This window comes from Miscanthus floridulus, unplaced genomic scaffold, assembly GCF_019320115.1.
Source record: "Miscanthus floridulus cultivar M001 unplaced genomic scaffold, ASM1932011v1 fs_834_1_2, whole genome shotgun sequence".
Classification (NCBI taxonomy): Eukaryota; Viridiplantae; Streptophyta; class Magnoliopsida; order Poales; family Poaceae; genus Miscanthus; species Miscanthus floridulus.
In genome coordinates, this window is record NW_027097332.1 from 17,650 (window position 1) to 30,088 (window position 12,439).

The window sequence follows — 12,439 nt, forward strand, 5'->3', positions numbered from 1 at the left end:
GATGTTTGACACTAACTAAATGAGAGTATTAAATATAGATTAATTATAAAATTAATTGCATAATTTGAGATTAATTTACGAGACAAATCTATTAAACTAATTAGTCTATGATTTGACAATATGTTGCTACAGTACATATGCTAATGCTAAATTAATTAGTCTTAATAGATTCATCTCCTGAATTAATCACGCTCTCCGTAATTAATTTTATAATTAGTATCTGAACATCGACACGTCCTAAACTTTACTCGTGATAACATCCCAGCATGAGGCGGGCACACTGGTACCTTTAATCACGGCAGGGTGTCAGACCGTGCGTGCTGTTACTATTTCTGTCCCAACTCCCAAGCTTTTGGACCTACCTCGTCCGGTCGTCCGGTGGTTTGGTGAGGAAGAGGAACGGATATTTGTGTGGCCAGTGTGCAGGATCATAGGGCAGAAGCACCGGAACATTGATCAAAGGGGTTGTTTTGGCGAACTATACTAACAACTAGTCCTATTACTAATAACTAGTCTATAACTAGTAGACCAAAAATTAGTCTGCCTGATTGAATATCTAGGGACTAAAAAATAATCAAGTTGTTAGTTCTATGGATTCAGGGCTCAAATGTCCGTGTACAGTGTTTGTCTACGGCTATAGCTAGCTCTGCTGTGTTGAACTGTTGAAGAGCAGCCAAATACGTATCAAGATCAACAGCACAACAGTATCACACTACCGCCAATCTGTTGGTTAACCTGGGGTGTTTAGATCTAGTGACCAATGTTCAAAAAGGCGACGTTGGGCGGTCGCCTGGGCGCGCTTACACGTTGGGCGACGGGGTACTGCCTCGCCTAGGGGGTAGACGGGTACCTAGGCGGTTGCCCAACTGTTGCCGTCGAAAGGCGGCCAGATCTGCCAAGGCAGGGACGTGTCAGGGCGGCGCAGAGGTCGGGAAACGATGTGGGAGGAGCTAAGGTGAGGCAACGGCGGCCGGTACGGGAAGAGGTGGTGCCAGGCGATGGCGGCGGGCAGATCCGCCAAAGCAGGGACGAGTGCGGATGGCGCGGACGTCAGGCGACGATGGGGGAAGGAGGTAACGTTGGCGGGGGCGGCGACGACCGGTGGGGAAGGAGTCGACGTCGGGGCGTCGGGCGATGGCGGCGGCGTGGGCGAGCGACGAGCGAGCACGAGCAGAAGTTGGGAGGGAGAGAGACGGGAATAGAGGCCGGGACGGGAGGGGATAAGACTTGGACTAGACTTGGGAGACTTGGACCGTTATTGGGCCTTCTTTTCTTTCTCCACCACTGATCTGCTATTTTTTCTTTTTCTTTTAAGTATTTATGCATGTATTAGCTACCACCTAGAAAAACGCCTTAAAATGTCTAGGCTCGCCTAGGCCCGCCTAAGCGCTAGGTTATGGGTCACCGCCTAGAGAGCGCCTAGCGCCTTCTTGAACTTTGCCAATGACTAAAGTTTAAGAGGTGTCACACGGGGTGTCGCATGGAGCGTTCGGATATTAATAAAAAACAAATTATAGAATCCATCAGTAATCCGCGAGACGAATTTATTAAGCCTAATTAATCCGTCATCAGCACATGTTTACTGTAGCACCACATTATCAAATCATGGATTAATTAGGCTTAAAAAAATTCGTCTCGCAAAACAATGTCAATCTATGCATTTAGTTTCGTAAATAGTCTATATTTAATATTTTATATATGTGTTCAAACATCTTATGATACAGCGACCAAAGAGTTTAGGAGGTGGCCATACACTCCGTTGAACTGTGTCTTCAGCTTGTCATTGTCACGCTCACTTGCATCATCGGTTGGCCAATTTCAGATACACACACCCTGTACCGAAGATGTGAATTGTGGTGCACGCTTCAGAGGCTGGACCGAAGACTCCTGCAGTTCCAGAAGATCTGGTGGCCAGGGTGGGCCCCAAGGGGGTTGGTTTCGTTGGAGGAGTAGCACCGCTTTTGCCACACGGCGGCATGGCTCGTGGAGGCTCTCGTGCAGGCCCGCATGGTGGTCGTGGACGGATTTTGTTTGGCGGGCACTGCTGGGCCCCGGGGAGCTCGCGCTGTCGCTGTAGCAGGCCTGCCACTGCCAGCCTGATGGCGCGGCGGGCCGGCCGCCAGCATGAGGACCAATGAAGAGTGAACCAACCAAGCCAACCCACGCGCGCGCCTGTAGATTCTCTCTCCACGATTGAAAAAAAAGATTCTACATTACCTCTCTTTATTTTCGTGAAAGTCCGTTTTTCTCCCCAATCTTCAAAATCAGACAAAAACATCTTTCTCAACTTTTAAAACTGTTCATCTAACCTCCTCGGGTCCTGTTATAAACGGTTTTGAAGGTGTTTTGTCTTTTTCTTATTTATTTATTTCGGCTGAATTATTAAAAAATCATAATAAATCATTAAAAATAAAATAGAAAATCTAATTTTGTTAGACTCCACATGAGTAGATCTACACAGTGAATATATAATATGATATGCTTTAGTACAAAGTTTTTGCTGTGGCTTTAGATCTATGTTTTTCTGTAATTAAATGGAATAATTCATAGCTGCAGTTTTTATGATCCAATTATGGTAAAAATTTTTATGGTGGGCTAATTATTATATGCTTAAACTGTAGTAAAAATTTCATACTCATTGGATCATGTATAACTTAGTTATAGATTTTATTTAGGTTTATGCTTATTAAATATAAATAAATCTATAACTAAGCTATACATGATCGAATGTGTATGAAATTTTTACTATAATTCAATCATACAATAATTAGTCCAACATAAAAATTTCATCATAATTGAATCATAGAAACTGCAGCTATTAATTAGTAGAGCCACAGCAGAAACTTAGGACCGGAGGGAGTAAGCTTGAAGCCGTTGGTGCTGACTCGAGCTAGTAAAATTTTGTCAGGAAGGAATTGCCGAATTGGCAAGCCAAATCAGAAATCACGTCACAACCACGCAGACAGGTAGAGTAAACATCATGCAAACCGAGTCACGCCGTTCGCGAACACACGCAACTATGGAGTCGGTGGAGGTTAAAATAAGGGCTGTCGTGTCGTCATGTAACGAGCCACGTACCTCTCGCCGTCGACGTTCTGCCCATGTCACTCCGACTGCACGACGTGGCCCACAGGACACAACACAAGATACTTCCCCCGGACGCCAAGCTGCAGAAGCAGCAAGGGACGGGAGAGAGCCCAGATCCAGGTCCCCGGCGGCCCCACGAGGCAAACGACCACGAGCACCTGCACCAGCACCCAAATGCTCGCTGCTGAGTGGGATCCAGCCGTCGGCCAGCCCACCAGTGCTACGGGGCGTCGTAACTGCGGTGCGGCGTCCCATCAATCAATCGCCGTTCTTGCGCAACCCCCCGGATATGGCCCTCCTCCCTATCGCCCCCTCGTACACGACGAGACGAGGCCTCCCCGTCCCGCCCGCCCCTCTACGCGCCTGCCGCGTACGCCTCCTCTCCCCCCCCCCCCCCCCCCAACCCCAGCCCACCCACAATAGTAGGAGAGTAGGAGGAATCAATCCGCCCCATGCCCTCATCCGTCGCCACCCACGCATCCCTCCTCCTCAAAGCCGCAGCCGCCAAGCCCTTCTTCTCCCCCCGCGCGGCGGCCCGGATCCCCGCCCCCGCCCCGGCCCCTTCTCCTCACCCTCCTCCTCCGCCCGCCGGCCGCCGCCTGCCGACCACGGCGGCCGCTCTCGCCGCCGCAGCCCGCCGGTTCCGGTGGCCGTCGGCGGCGCGGGGGCTGTGCGCCGCGCCGCATTCCGGCGGCGAGGGGATGGGATCTGATGCGGGGGTCGGGGCCAGGAAGAGGCGGGTGCCGGCGGTGAACGGACTCGCCAAGGACGTGCCGGTGGTGAACGGGATGACCAAGGAGGAGCCCGCCACCGCGCCGCCTAGGCTGCTCACGCTGCCCACCGTGCTCACCATTGGCCGCGTCGCTGCCGTGCCTCTCCTGATCAGCAGTAAGTTAATCCTGTTTATTTTCTTTTACTCTTCTCTCCGTGCCACTGCTTCTGTTGGTCGGATCATGACGTCTTGAGGCGGGTGGATATGTTTCTTTCTTTTTGGCGCTTTTCGTTTGTATATGAAGTAGCAATGGTGGAAGCCTGCCGGTGGTGATAAGGTCTTCGACTAAGTAGGAGAAAAACTATAACAAGTAAAGCCTAAAAAGGCCACTTTCGTTGCAAGTTTGTTGCTGGAACAAATTCATCTAATTATTTATTCACTAAACAGAAACAGTGACAGATGCTGGAGGTGTTATAAGAATGTTTTAACCTCCCTAATTCACTGTCTTTAATCTTGAACTGCCAGTACATACGTGTAACTTGCACAAACAATTTATGTCTGCCTTAACTACATAGGAAAATAGTTTATGATCCAAGTTGCAAATAACTTTGGGGGTTCTGGACTGTGGCACACAACTAAAGGCTGTGTTTCTGAAATTACACAATGGCCCACTCCTTAATAACCCCAACCTGCAGTACCTGCCCAGCACCTTCCACAACCTGCACATCAAGCTGTATGAGGTGGTTGTGGAGGAAGAGATGCTGCCCAGATGCTCTAGTCTGGCCTTATACTGAGGTCTCTTGTGAGTTGTAACCTCAGTATGAGGTGGTCTTAGGATCAGAAAAATTGTGGCTATGTGCTACAGCACGTAAACGCCAGGGATCCTTTATGCAGCTTGAACAGCAAAATTTGTGGTTTCATTAATTTTATCAATAAAATTTATTGTGAAATGAGGCTGGTTGAAACATGTGTAGCCACTGCCAGTCTCCATAAATCCAAGTGCCAAAACAATTACCCTTTCGTTTATCCTAACAGCCCAAAGCTTTATTGAAATGACTTTGCACATGCATCTTTTTTTAGCTCTTGTTGATGTGCGGAGTTGGTGCAGCTATTAAATGGATTGACACGATACTTATCATCCATATATAGTAAAGAAACATTACTTCACGATAGTTTGCTTTTGTATTCCAACTGCCCAAAGCTTTATTGAAATGACTTTGCACATGCATCTTCTTTGATGCGCGGAGTCGGTGCATCGATTTGGTTGGACATGATCCTTAGCATCCATATAAGGTAAAGAAACATTACTTGTTTGCTTACCGGAGTGTGAATTGTTTGTTTTCCATAAAGGGTCCAACAACTTAATTTTCATGCAGTTGGACTTGATCACGAACCTCCTTGAGCAACTGTCTTTTCTTCTGCTTCTGTGTAGCAGGATTAAGCACCATGCACTATTGCTTCTAACACAATATACTTCTGTTGGTTTCTGTTGGGCGCTGCTATTTATATGCGTTTACAAGTTGTTTGGTTTGATGCTTATGTTCCACCTAATAGTGTTTATTTGACTGCAGATGTATCGTTTAATTGGTTTGTTTCTCTTATTTTTTTACCTTTTGTTATCATTTCTACCACCAACAGCTTTCTACATGGAGGGTCCATGGGCAGCTACGGCCACAACAGGCATCTTCCTTGCTGCTGCAGTTACTGATTGGCTAGATGGCTATATTGCTAGAAAGGTATGTTGAAAATATTATCTGAATTATATGCTAGACTGGGTTGCTGTTCCAGTGTTTTTTTTACTCATTTACGTTTCCTGATGATCTGGTTTATATACAGATGCAGCTAGGAACACCTTTTGGTGCATTTCTTGATCCTGTGGCTGACAAGGTTTCTTTCTGTCTCTGCTGCCCACCATTTTCTGGCATGTTTACGACTCAAGACTATCAGTTCTCAAAAGATGAGCTACTCACAGGATCCAATTAATTGCTCTAATTCTTTTCTGCAGCTTATGGTAGCCGCAACATTAGTTTTGTTATGCACCAAACCTTTGGAAACATCACTGCTAAATGATGGGCCATGGCTTCTAACAGTCCCTTCCATTGCTATCATTGGGAGAGAGGTAGTTACTCTGCCAATCTGCATTGCCACTTCCGAAGCATTTAGTGAAATCATTTGTTAATTGTAATTTTTGTCTTGGTGGGGAATCATAGATCTGGAAATTTCAGAATGCTGTTGTGACTTATGTTGATATATATGTTTATGAATAACTGTCTGCTTAGCTGACATTATCTCTATGTTTATCCCTCAACATTACAGTTACCATCCCGGTCATTAACTTGGTGCTTGTAGTATTGGGTGCATGCATTTATACATACAATCATACATGCTTATAACTTCACGGAAAAGTGTTTTGGAATCTCCACCACCTTTAGTGGAGCTGGTAAGCAAGATGGAGTCATTTCACCATGCGGTATTGTGGCTTGTCTGAAACAGTGTTCCCAGCTCTAGATTCTCTGTTGGAATCACTCCTCGACACCTAGACACCCAACGGGTAAAACACAACTAGATTCTTGTGGGAATATGACAAGAATTGCTTCTCCATTTACATTGGGAGCTAAAAAAAATGCTCCCCATTCAATCCCCACCAAAATCACTCTAGAATTACTTTCCACCTGCTCCCCACCAGAATAACTCCATCAAAGAATCAGGGTGGAGCTCTACCAAACAAGCCCTATGTTGCCATAAAAGTTAAGCTAGGGAGATCATGAGATTTGTCCGATAACCTTCCTATGAATGTGCTATCGTGAGTGGCTTTAGATCATCTCTAGCAATCCCCTATCCATTTTCCCTTAAAATCTTCTATAGTGGGAATCCCTTTTAACATACATGGGATACGAGGGATGGGTATTGCAGCAAATCCCTTTTAACACCATCTCTTTACCTCACATGACATCTGTACATGTAGGACCCACATGCCAGTGGGTCAATTTATTTTTTTCCTTTTTTTTTCCTTCCTCACCATTCTCCTTTTCCTCTCCCTCTCTTCTCTCTCATGGTCACCTGATCCCCTACCGAGAGACACCTGGCACCCGGCACCGCGACAGTGTGGCACCTGACAATGCGGCCTGCTCGCCCACACTACTCTCTCTTCTTTCATGGTGCCACATCGCATAACCTAGTGTGGTGGCACGTGCGGTCCCGGTGGCGTGGTGGTTCAGTGGCGCAGGGGCATGTCCGTGATGAATGTGAACAGCCGTTGAGCACCTGGTGGGTTGAGTGAGGGAAGGAAAGGGGATGGAGAGCTGATCCCCTTTGCTTGAGGGAGGAAGAGTTTTTCTTAGTTGAGAACAAAATTTGGGAAAGGGATTGTTGGACCCCCGCCACCCCCAGTTCCCTTTATCATCACTGGTTATGGGAGAAAGGGGTCACATTTTCTCAACCTGCTAGAGATGTTCTTTTTTCATAGACGTATGTGTCCATTTTCCTTTTAAATGAATAAAAGTTGATTCTGCTGCTTTGTGGTATGAGTTATTTGCTGCTGCTATGTATGTGGTGTGGGAGCGAGCTTGCTTGCTTGCCACGGGTAAAAAATCTGACATCACTTTTTTCTTGTCTGTTTTTATGTAGATTACAATGTCAGCCGTGAGAGAGTGGGCTGCATCTCAGAATAGCAAAGTTCTTGAGGTTCCTCTATCCTCTATTACTCTTCTGTTCCATTGTATCGATAGAAGTTCAACAACTAAAGAAATTTCAACTTGCCACAACAGGCTGTTGCAGTTAACAACTTAGGGAAGTGGAAGACAGCGACACAGATGACAGCATTGACTCTACTTCTCGCCAGCAGAGACCCAAGGTACATGAAATTTCATTTGTCCATGTTATTGTAGTTTTGCTATTGTTTCCTTTTTCCAATTGATACATGACATGGTTCGTGTTATGCACTCTATTTTGCAGTCTACCTGTGCAAGGTGCTCTAGTTGCCCCCGGTGTTGCTCTACTTTACGTTTCCGCTGGACTCGCCATATGGTCCCTAGTGGTGTACATGAGAAAGATATGGCGGATACTTCTAAAATAGTATTAGCATATATATAGTGTACTAGAAGAAACAGAAGCAAGGCGAGGTTCCATTCGTGATCGTACAATTTTTGGAAGGCTATTTAGTTGATTGGTGGCCTGGGCCCTAGCTGGTTGTGATCCTCATTCCTCAGTAACTTGTGCGTCATCTATTTTTGGTGGATTTGCAGCCAAACTTGCTGAAGCATGCCAGGATCCTATTAGATTCTTAGAAACAAGATATGATGTGACCCTGCGTGCGTAATGGGATATAAGTCTGCAAGTGCAATTCAGAAGATTGTAACCTTATACAAACACAAAACCCGGAGGTTTGTGCGTGTGGAGTTCTACCATTGTAATCTACACATAATATCATATGCCAGGAGCATACAATTATTCTTTTCAGGGGTGACAGTATCCCGTCTCTAATGTGTACTAGTAGCTCACTGGCTCATTTGAATCTGTTTTGTTGACTGGCAATTGATACAGTTATTTGACTGAAACCTTAACAGCCCGCAATCTAAATCTGGCGGTCAATCACTAGCTCTTTTGAATCTGTTTTGTTTACTGGCAATTGATACAATTATTTGACTGAAACCTTAACAGCCCGCAATCTAAATCTGGCGGTCAATCACTAGCTCTTTTGAATCTGTTTTGTTTACTGGTGACCGAACCTTAACAGCCCGCAATCTAAATAACTGTATTTAGATTAAAATGTGGGGACCACGGTGGTCAAAGACTGATTAAAATGTGACATTTTTTATTCATTAGAAAGTGAACTGTTTCTTATGGAAATCTTATAAAAAATCAGTTTCTTTAATTTATATGGAATTTATTTTATGAAAGGACTACCCTGCCTTTAATCGAGTAGCCGTTCAGGAAGAGCGAATGAAGCTCCCGTCGTGGCTCACCGCCGTGCCGCCGGACCCTCGGGCGTACGGCCACCTCATCCAGCTCTGCGCGGACTCCGGTCACCTCGCCGCCGGCCGCCAGCTCCACGCCCGCCTCGTCGTTCTCTCAGTTACGCCGTCCAACTTCCTCGCCTCCAAGCTCATCTCCCTCTACTCCCGCGCAGCCCGCCTTGACGACGCACGCAGGGTGTTCGACGCCATCCCGCAGCCCAGCGTCTTCGCCTGGAACGCCATCCTCATTGCACTCTCGCTCCACTCGCCCGATCCCTCCGCCGCGGTGCGCCTCTTCGCCACATCCGGCATCTCTCCCGACGAGATCACGCTCTCTGCGCTCCTCAAGTCGCTCGCCGAGTCCGGACCGAGGCTGTCTGCACTCGTCGCTGCGGAGCTCCACGCCGTCGCGGTCCAGCGCGGCTTTGGGGACGACCTGTTCGTGTCCAATGGTCTCATCACCGCGTACGCGAACGACGGAGATTCGCGGTCTGCTCGATTGATATTTGACGAAATGCCGCGGCGAGACGTGGTGTCCTGGAACTCGTTGATATCGGCTTACGCTCGTGCAGGGTGGTACCGGGAGTGCCTGCAGCTGTTTCAGGAGTTAGCGAGCGTTCATGATGCTGGTGGTGTTAGACCCAACAGCATCACGGTGGCTAGTGTATTGCATGCTTGTGCACAGCTCAAGGCTGTCGATTTTGGGGTAAGAGTGCACTGTCTTGCTGCCGAGAATGGGCTTGATTTGGACATCGCAGTGTGGAACTCAACAGTTGGGTTTTATGCCAAATGTGGAAGGTTGGAGTATGCAAGAGAGTTGTTTGAAGGGATGCCTAAGAAAGATGCGGTCAGTTACAGTGCCATGATTACTGGTTACATGAACCATGGGCATGTCGACAAGGGAATGGAGCTATTCCAGCGAGCAGATGCTCAAGGTATCAGCATTTGGAATGCAGTGATTGCTGGATTGGTTCAAAATGGTCGCCAGTCTGAAGTGCTTGGACTACTGAATAAGATGATTGGTTCTGGAATTCTACCCAATTCAGCCACACTTTCAATCATCATTCCTTCAGTTGATTTGTTCGCCACCCTACTGGGAGTGAAGCAAGCACATGGCTATGCGATCAGAAACAACCATGATCAGAGTATCAGTGTTGTGATTGCATTGATGGATGCTTACTCAAAGGCTGGATTTCTTGATGGATCTCGAAAGGTCTTTAAATTGACTAGTGATAGATGCAAAATTGTATGGACATCAATCATATCCGCTGTTGCGGCTCATGGAGAAACTGCAGAGGCACTGTGCCTGTTCAATGAGATGATCAATGCTGGCATCAGACCGGATACCATAGTCTTCACTGCTGTGCTTACAGCTTGTGCTTATACTGGCAAGGTAGCTGATGCTCGTAAAGTTTTTAACTCCATGCAGGTTGTGTTTGGTATCAATCCGGTGATGGAGCAATATGCTTGCATGGTTTCTGCATTCAGCCGTGCAGGGATGCTAAAGGATGCACTTGAGCTTGTCAACAGCATGCCATTTGAACCAAATGCAAAGGTCTGGGGTCCATTGCTTAATGGAGCAGCAGAATTCGGTGATGTTGAGCTTGGTAGATTTGTATTCGATCGACTATTTATAATTGAGCCTAAGAACACCGGTAATTACATTGTGATGGCTAATTTGTACTCAAATGCTGGCAAATGGGAAGAAGCTGAGATCATAAGGAGCATGATGTGGGGAGTTGGGCTCGAGAAGGTTCCTGGGTGTAGTTGGAATTGAGGGGTTTCAATGGTCTGCATGCTTTGTTGCTGCATATACATCAAGCAAGCGAGCCATAAAAACAATGTGGGTGTTGATGGATTGATTGATCTGAATTGTAGAAAATAGCTTGTCCTCAACCAGTGCTAGACGAAGACAAGTTATATTGATGGTGTTCAAAAGATCTAATAGTTGAGATGTGATTATCATGCTTGAGAGCACACCTGACTTGTAGAGCTATTTGGACCACATCATTTTACTCTCAACTGTGTGGCCGGTCGAATTGATTTCATTGATTAACTAATGTAGGCCCAATACGCATAAGAATTCAAACCAATGAGAGCAACATTCCATGACCTTCTTATCTTTACAAGGTGATAGATTCCAAAACAACAGGATATTCTGTGAATGTAAAAACTTTGGAAGCAGTAGCAATCTAATTTGGATTTTCAGGATCTGCAGGCATCAGCTGAATCCCAGTCCGGGATGGAGCACCAAATAAGCTACATGCAGAAGGCTATTCACTGCATCAACAGAAGTTGCTCTAGTGACAGATGCAATGAATGAAGTTTCTAATTTGCGACGTTATCCTGCTGTTTTCAATCTCTACAGTATGGGAACACCATAGCTTTTATGTAACGATGTAGAATACAATGCATATTTCTACAGTCTATCATGCTTTTCTGAGCATATTGTTCTCTCTATCAAATCAAATACACAGACTACTTTGCTTGTCCCTTAGACCCCACCCTATTCTGGCATTAGAATCAGAACTGCATGGAGCTAGCACAACAAGATCTGTCTTTTAGTGCCCTTTTGTGTGTGTGGATCAGAGTTCACATGCTTAGATCTTTCTACTTCACTACTTCCCAGCTCATGAACTCCAAAAAGGAAAAACACGCATGTAATTCTCTGATTTGCACCACAACTTGTTCTGGCCTCACTGCTAGATATCCATGACTCTTATTTTGTTGTTCCCAGGTTCACATGCTCATCACAGGCTGCGCAGATGTGGCAATATGATAATGTTTCTGTGGCGTCCGATGGATAAGTCTGGCTGGTCTGGTCTTCGTGGAGCTGCTGGCTGTTGCTGCCACAAGGACATCATCTTAGCATCTAGGACAACATCTTAGAGGACAGCATATTAGCATCTTAGACTAACATCTTGGCATATGCTTGGCTGGCTAGCAGCCTATAAATATGTATCCCCAACCTCTTAGGTTGGCATGACATTTGTGTGAGAAACAAAAAAAATTGCCCCAACTCCTAGTGTCATCCTCTCTCGATGAGAGTAAGAATTCTACTACTACCAAGAGTAAGAATTCAGTGACTAACAAGTGGTATCAGAGCCGTATTATCCTGTAGCCTGAGCATCTTCTACTCATCTTCTTTCCCATCCTCGCAACAGCCCTAGCTAAGAGCAGCAGCAGCTCCGGCCGCTCCTGCTCACTCCTCTCCCTCTGCGCAAATGAGCATCGGCTCATCTGAAGCAACCCTCTCCTCAGGCAGCAGCCCCCCGGTAGCGCGTCATGTCCGCAGGGCAGTCTCAGCGCTCGGTCGCCTCGAGCACGCGGCGTCGGCAGGAGGCCAAACTTGCCGCGGCAGAGGAATGCGAGCGAGCGGCGACAGAGACCGCTGCGGCGACGCCAAGGGTGTCGAGGCTGGCAGTGGCAGAGGTGACAGCAGCCAGAACGGAGGCGGAAGCAGCGGTGGCGGCGGATGCAGCGCGTGCGGCGGCAGCAGAGGTCGAGGCCCTACGCGGCAGCATCAGCAGCTCCATTTCTGCTGACGACAGCGCCGATGCGGACCTCGAGCTGCTGGGGAGGGAGGTAGGACGACCACGGGCAGCGCAGTGGGTAGCCGTGTGAAAGGTCCTAATATGGCTAGAGGGGGGTGAATAGCCTATTTAAAAATCTACAAATCAACTAG

General features: G+C 46.9%; 2 protein-coding genes across 2 annotated transcripts; both read left to right on the forward strand.

The window, feature by feature from the left end:
- The first annotated feature begins 3,492 nt into the window (after window positions 1-3,492).
- On the forward strand, window positions 3,493-8,281 carry LOC136533278 (cardiolipin synthase (CMP-forming), mitochondrial-like). Its single transcript, XM_066525838.1, has 7 exons — window positions 3,493-3,975; window positions 5,438-5,535; window positions 5,636-5,686; window positions 5,805-5,918; window positions 7,427-7,483; window positions 7,567-7,652; window positions 7,754-8,281. Exons 1-7 carry the CDS (start codon window positions 3,540-3,542, stop codon window positions 7,872-7,874), a joined length of 963 nt encoding a protein of 320 aa, XP_066381935.1. The 5' UTR covers window positions 3,493-3,539; the 3' UTR covers window positions 7,875-8,281.
- Window positions 8,282-8,731: 450 nt separating this feature from the next.
- On the forward strand, window positions 8,732-11,447 carry LOC136533280 (pentatricopeptide repeat-containing protein At2g37310). Its single transcript, XM_066525840.1, has 2 exons — window positions 8,732-10,884; window positions 10,973-11,447. The coding sequence occupies exon 1, from the start codon at window positions 8,741-8,743 to the stop codon at window positions 10,529-10,531; it is 1,791 nt and encodes a 596-aa protein (XP_066381937.1). The 5' UTR covers window positions 8,732-8,740; the 3' UTR covers window positions 10,532-10,884; window positions 10,973-11,447.
- The last annotated feature ends 992 nt before the right edge of the window (window positions 11,448-12,439 follow it).

Excerpts from the sequence above, each read along its gene's own strand:
- LOC136533278 (XM_066525838.1), top strand. The coding sequence starts at position 3,540 with ATGCCCTCATCCGTCGCCACCCACGCATCCCTCCTCCTCAAAGCCGCA. Across the intron at positions 3,976-5,437 it reads CGTGCCTCTCCTGATCAGCA|CTTTCTACATGGAGGGTCCA; the intron begins GTAAGTTAATCC and ends TACCACCAACAG. Across the intron at positions 5,687-5,804 it reads TTGATCCTGTGGCTGACAAG|CTTATGGTAGCCGCAACATT; the intron begins GTTTCTTTCTGT and ends TCTTTTCTGCAG.
- LOC136533280 (XM_066525840.1), top strand. The coding sequence starts at position 8,741 with ATGAAGCTCCCGTCGTGGCTCACCGCCGTGCCGCCGGACCCTCGGGCG.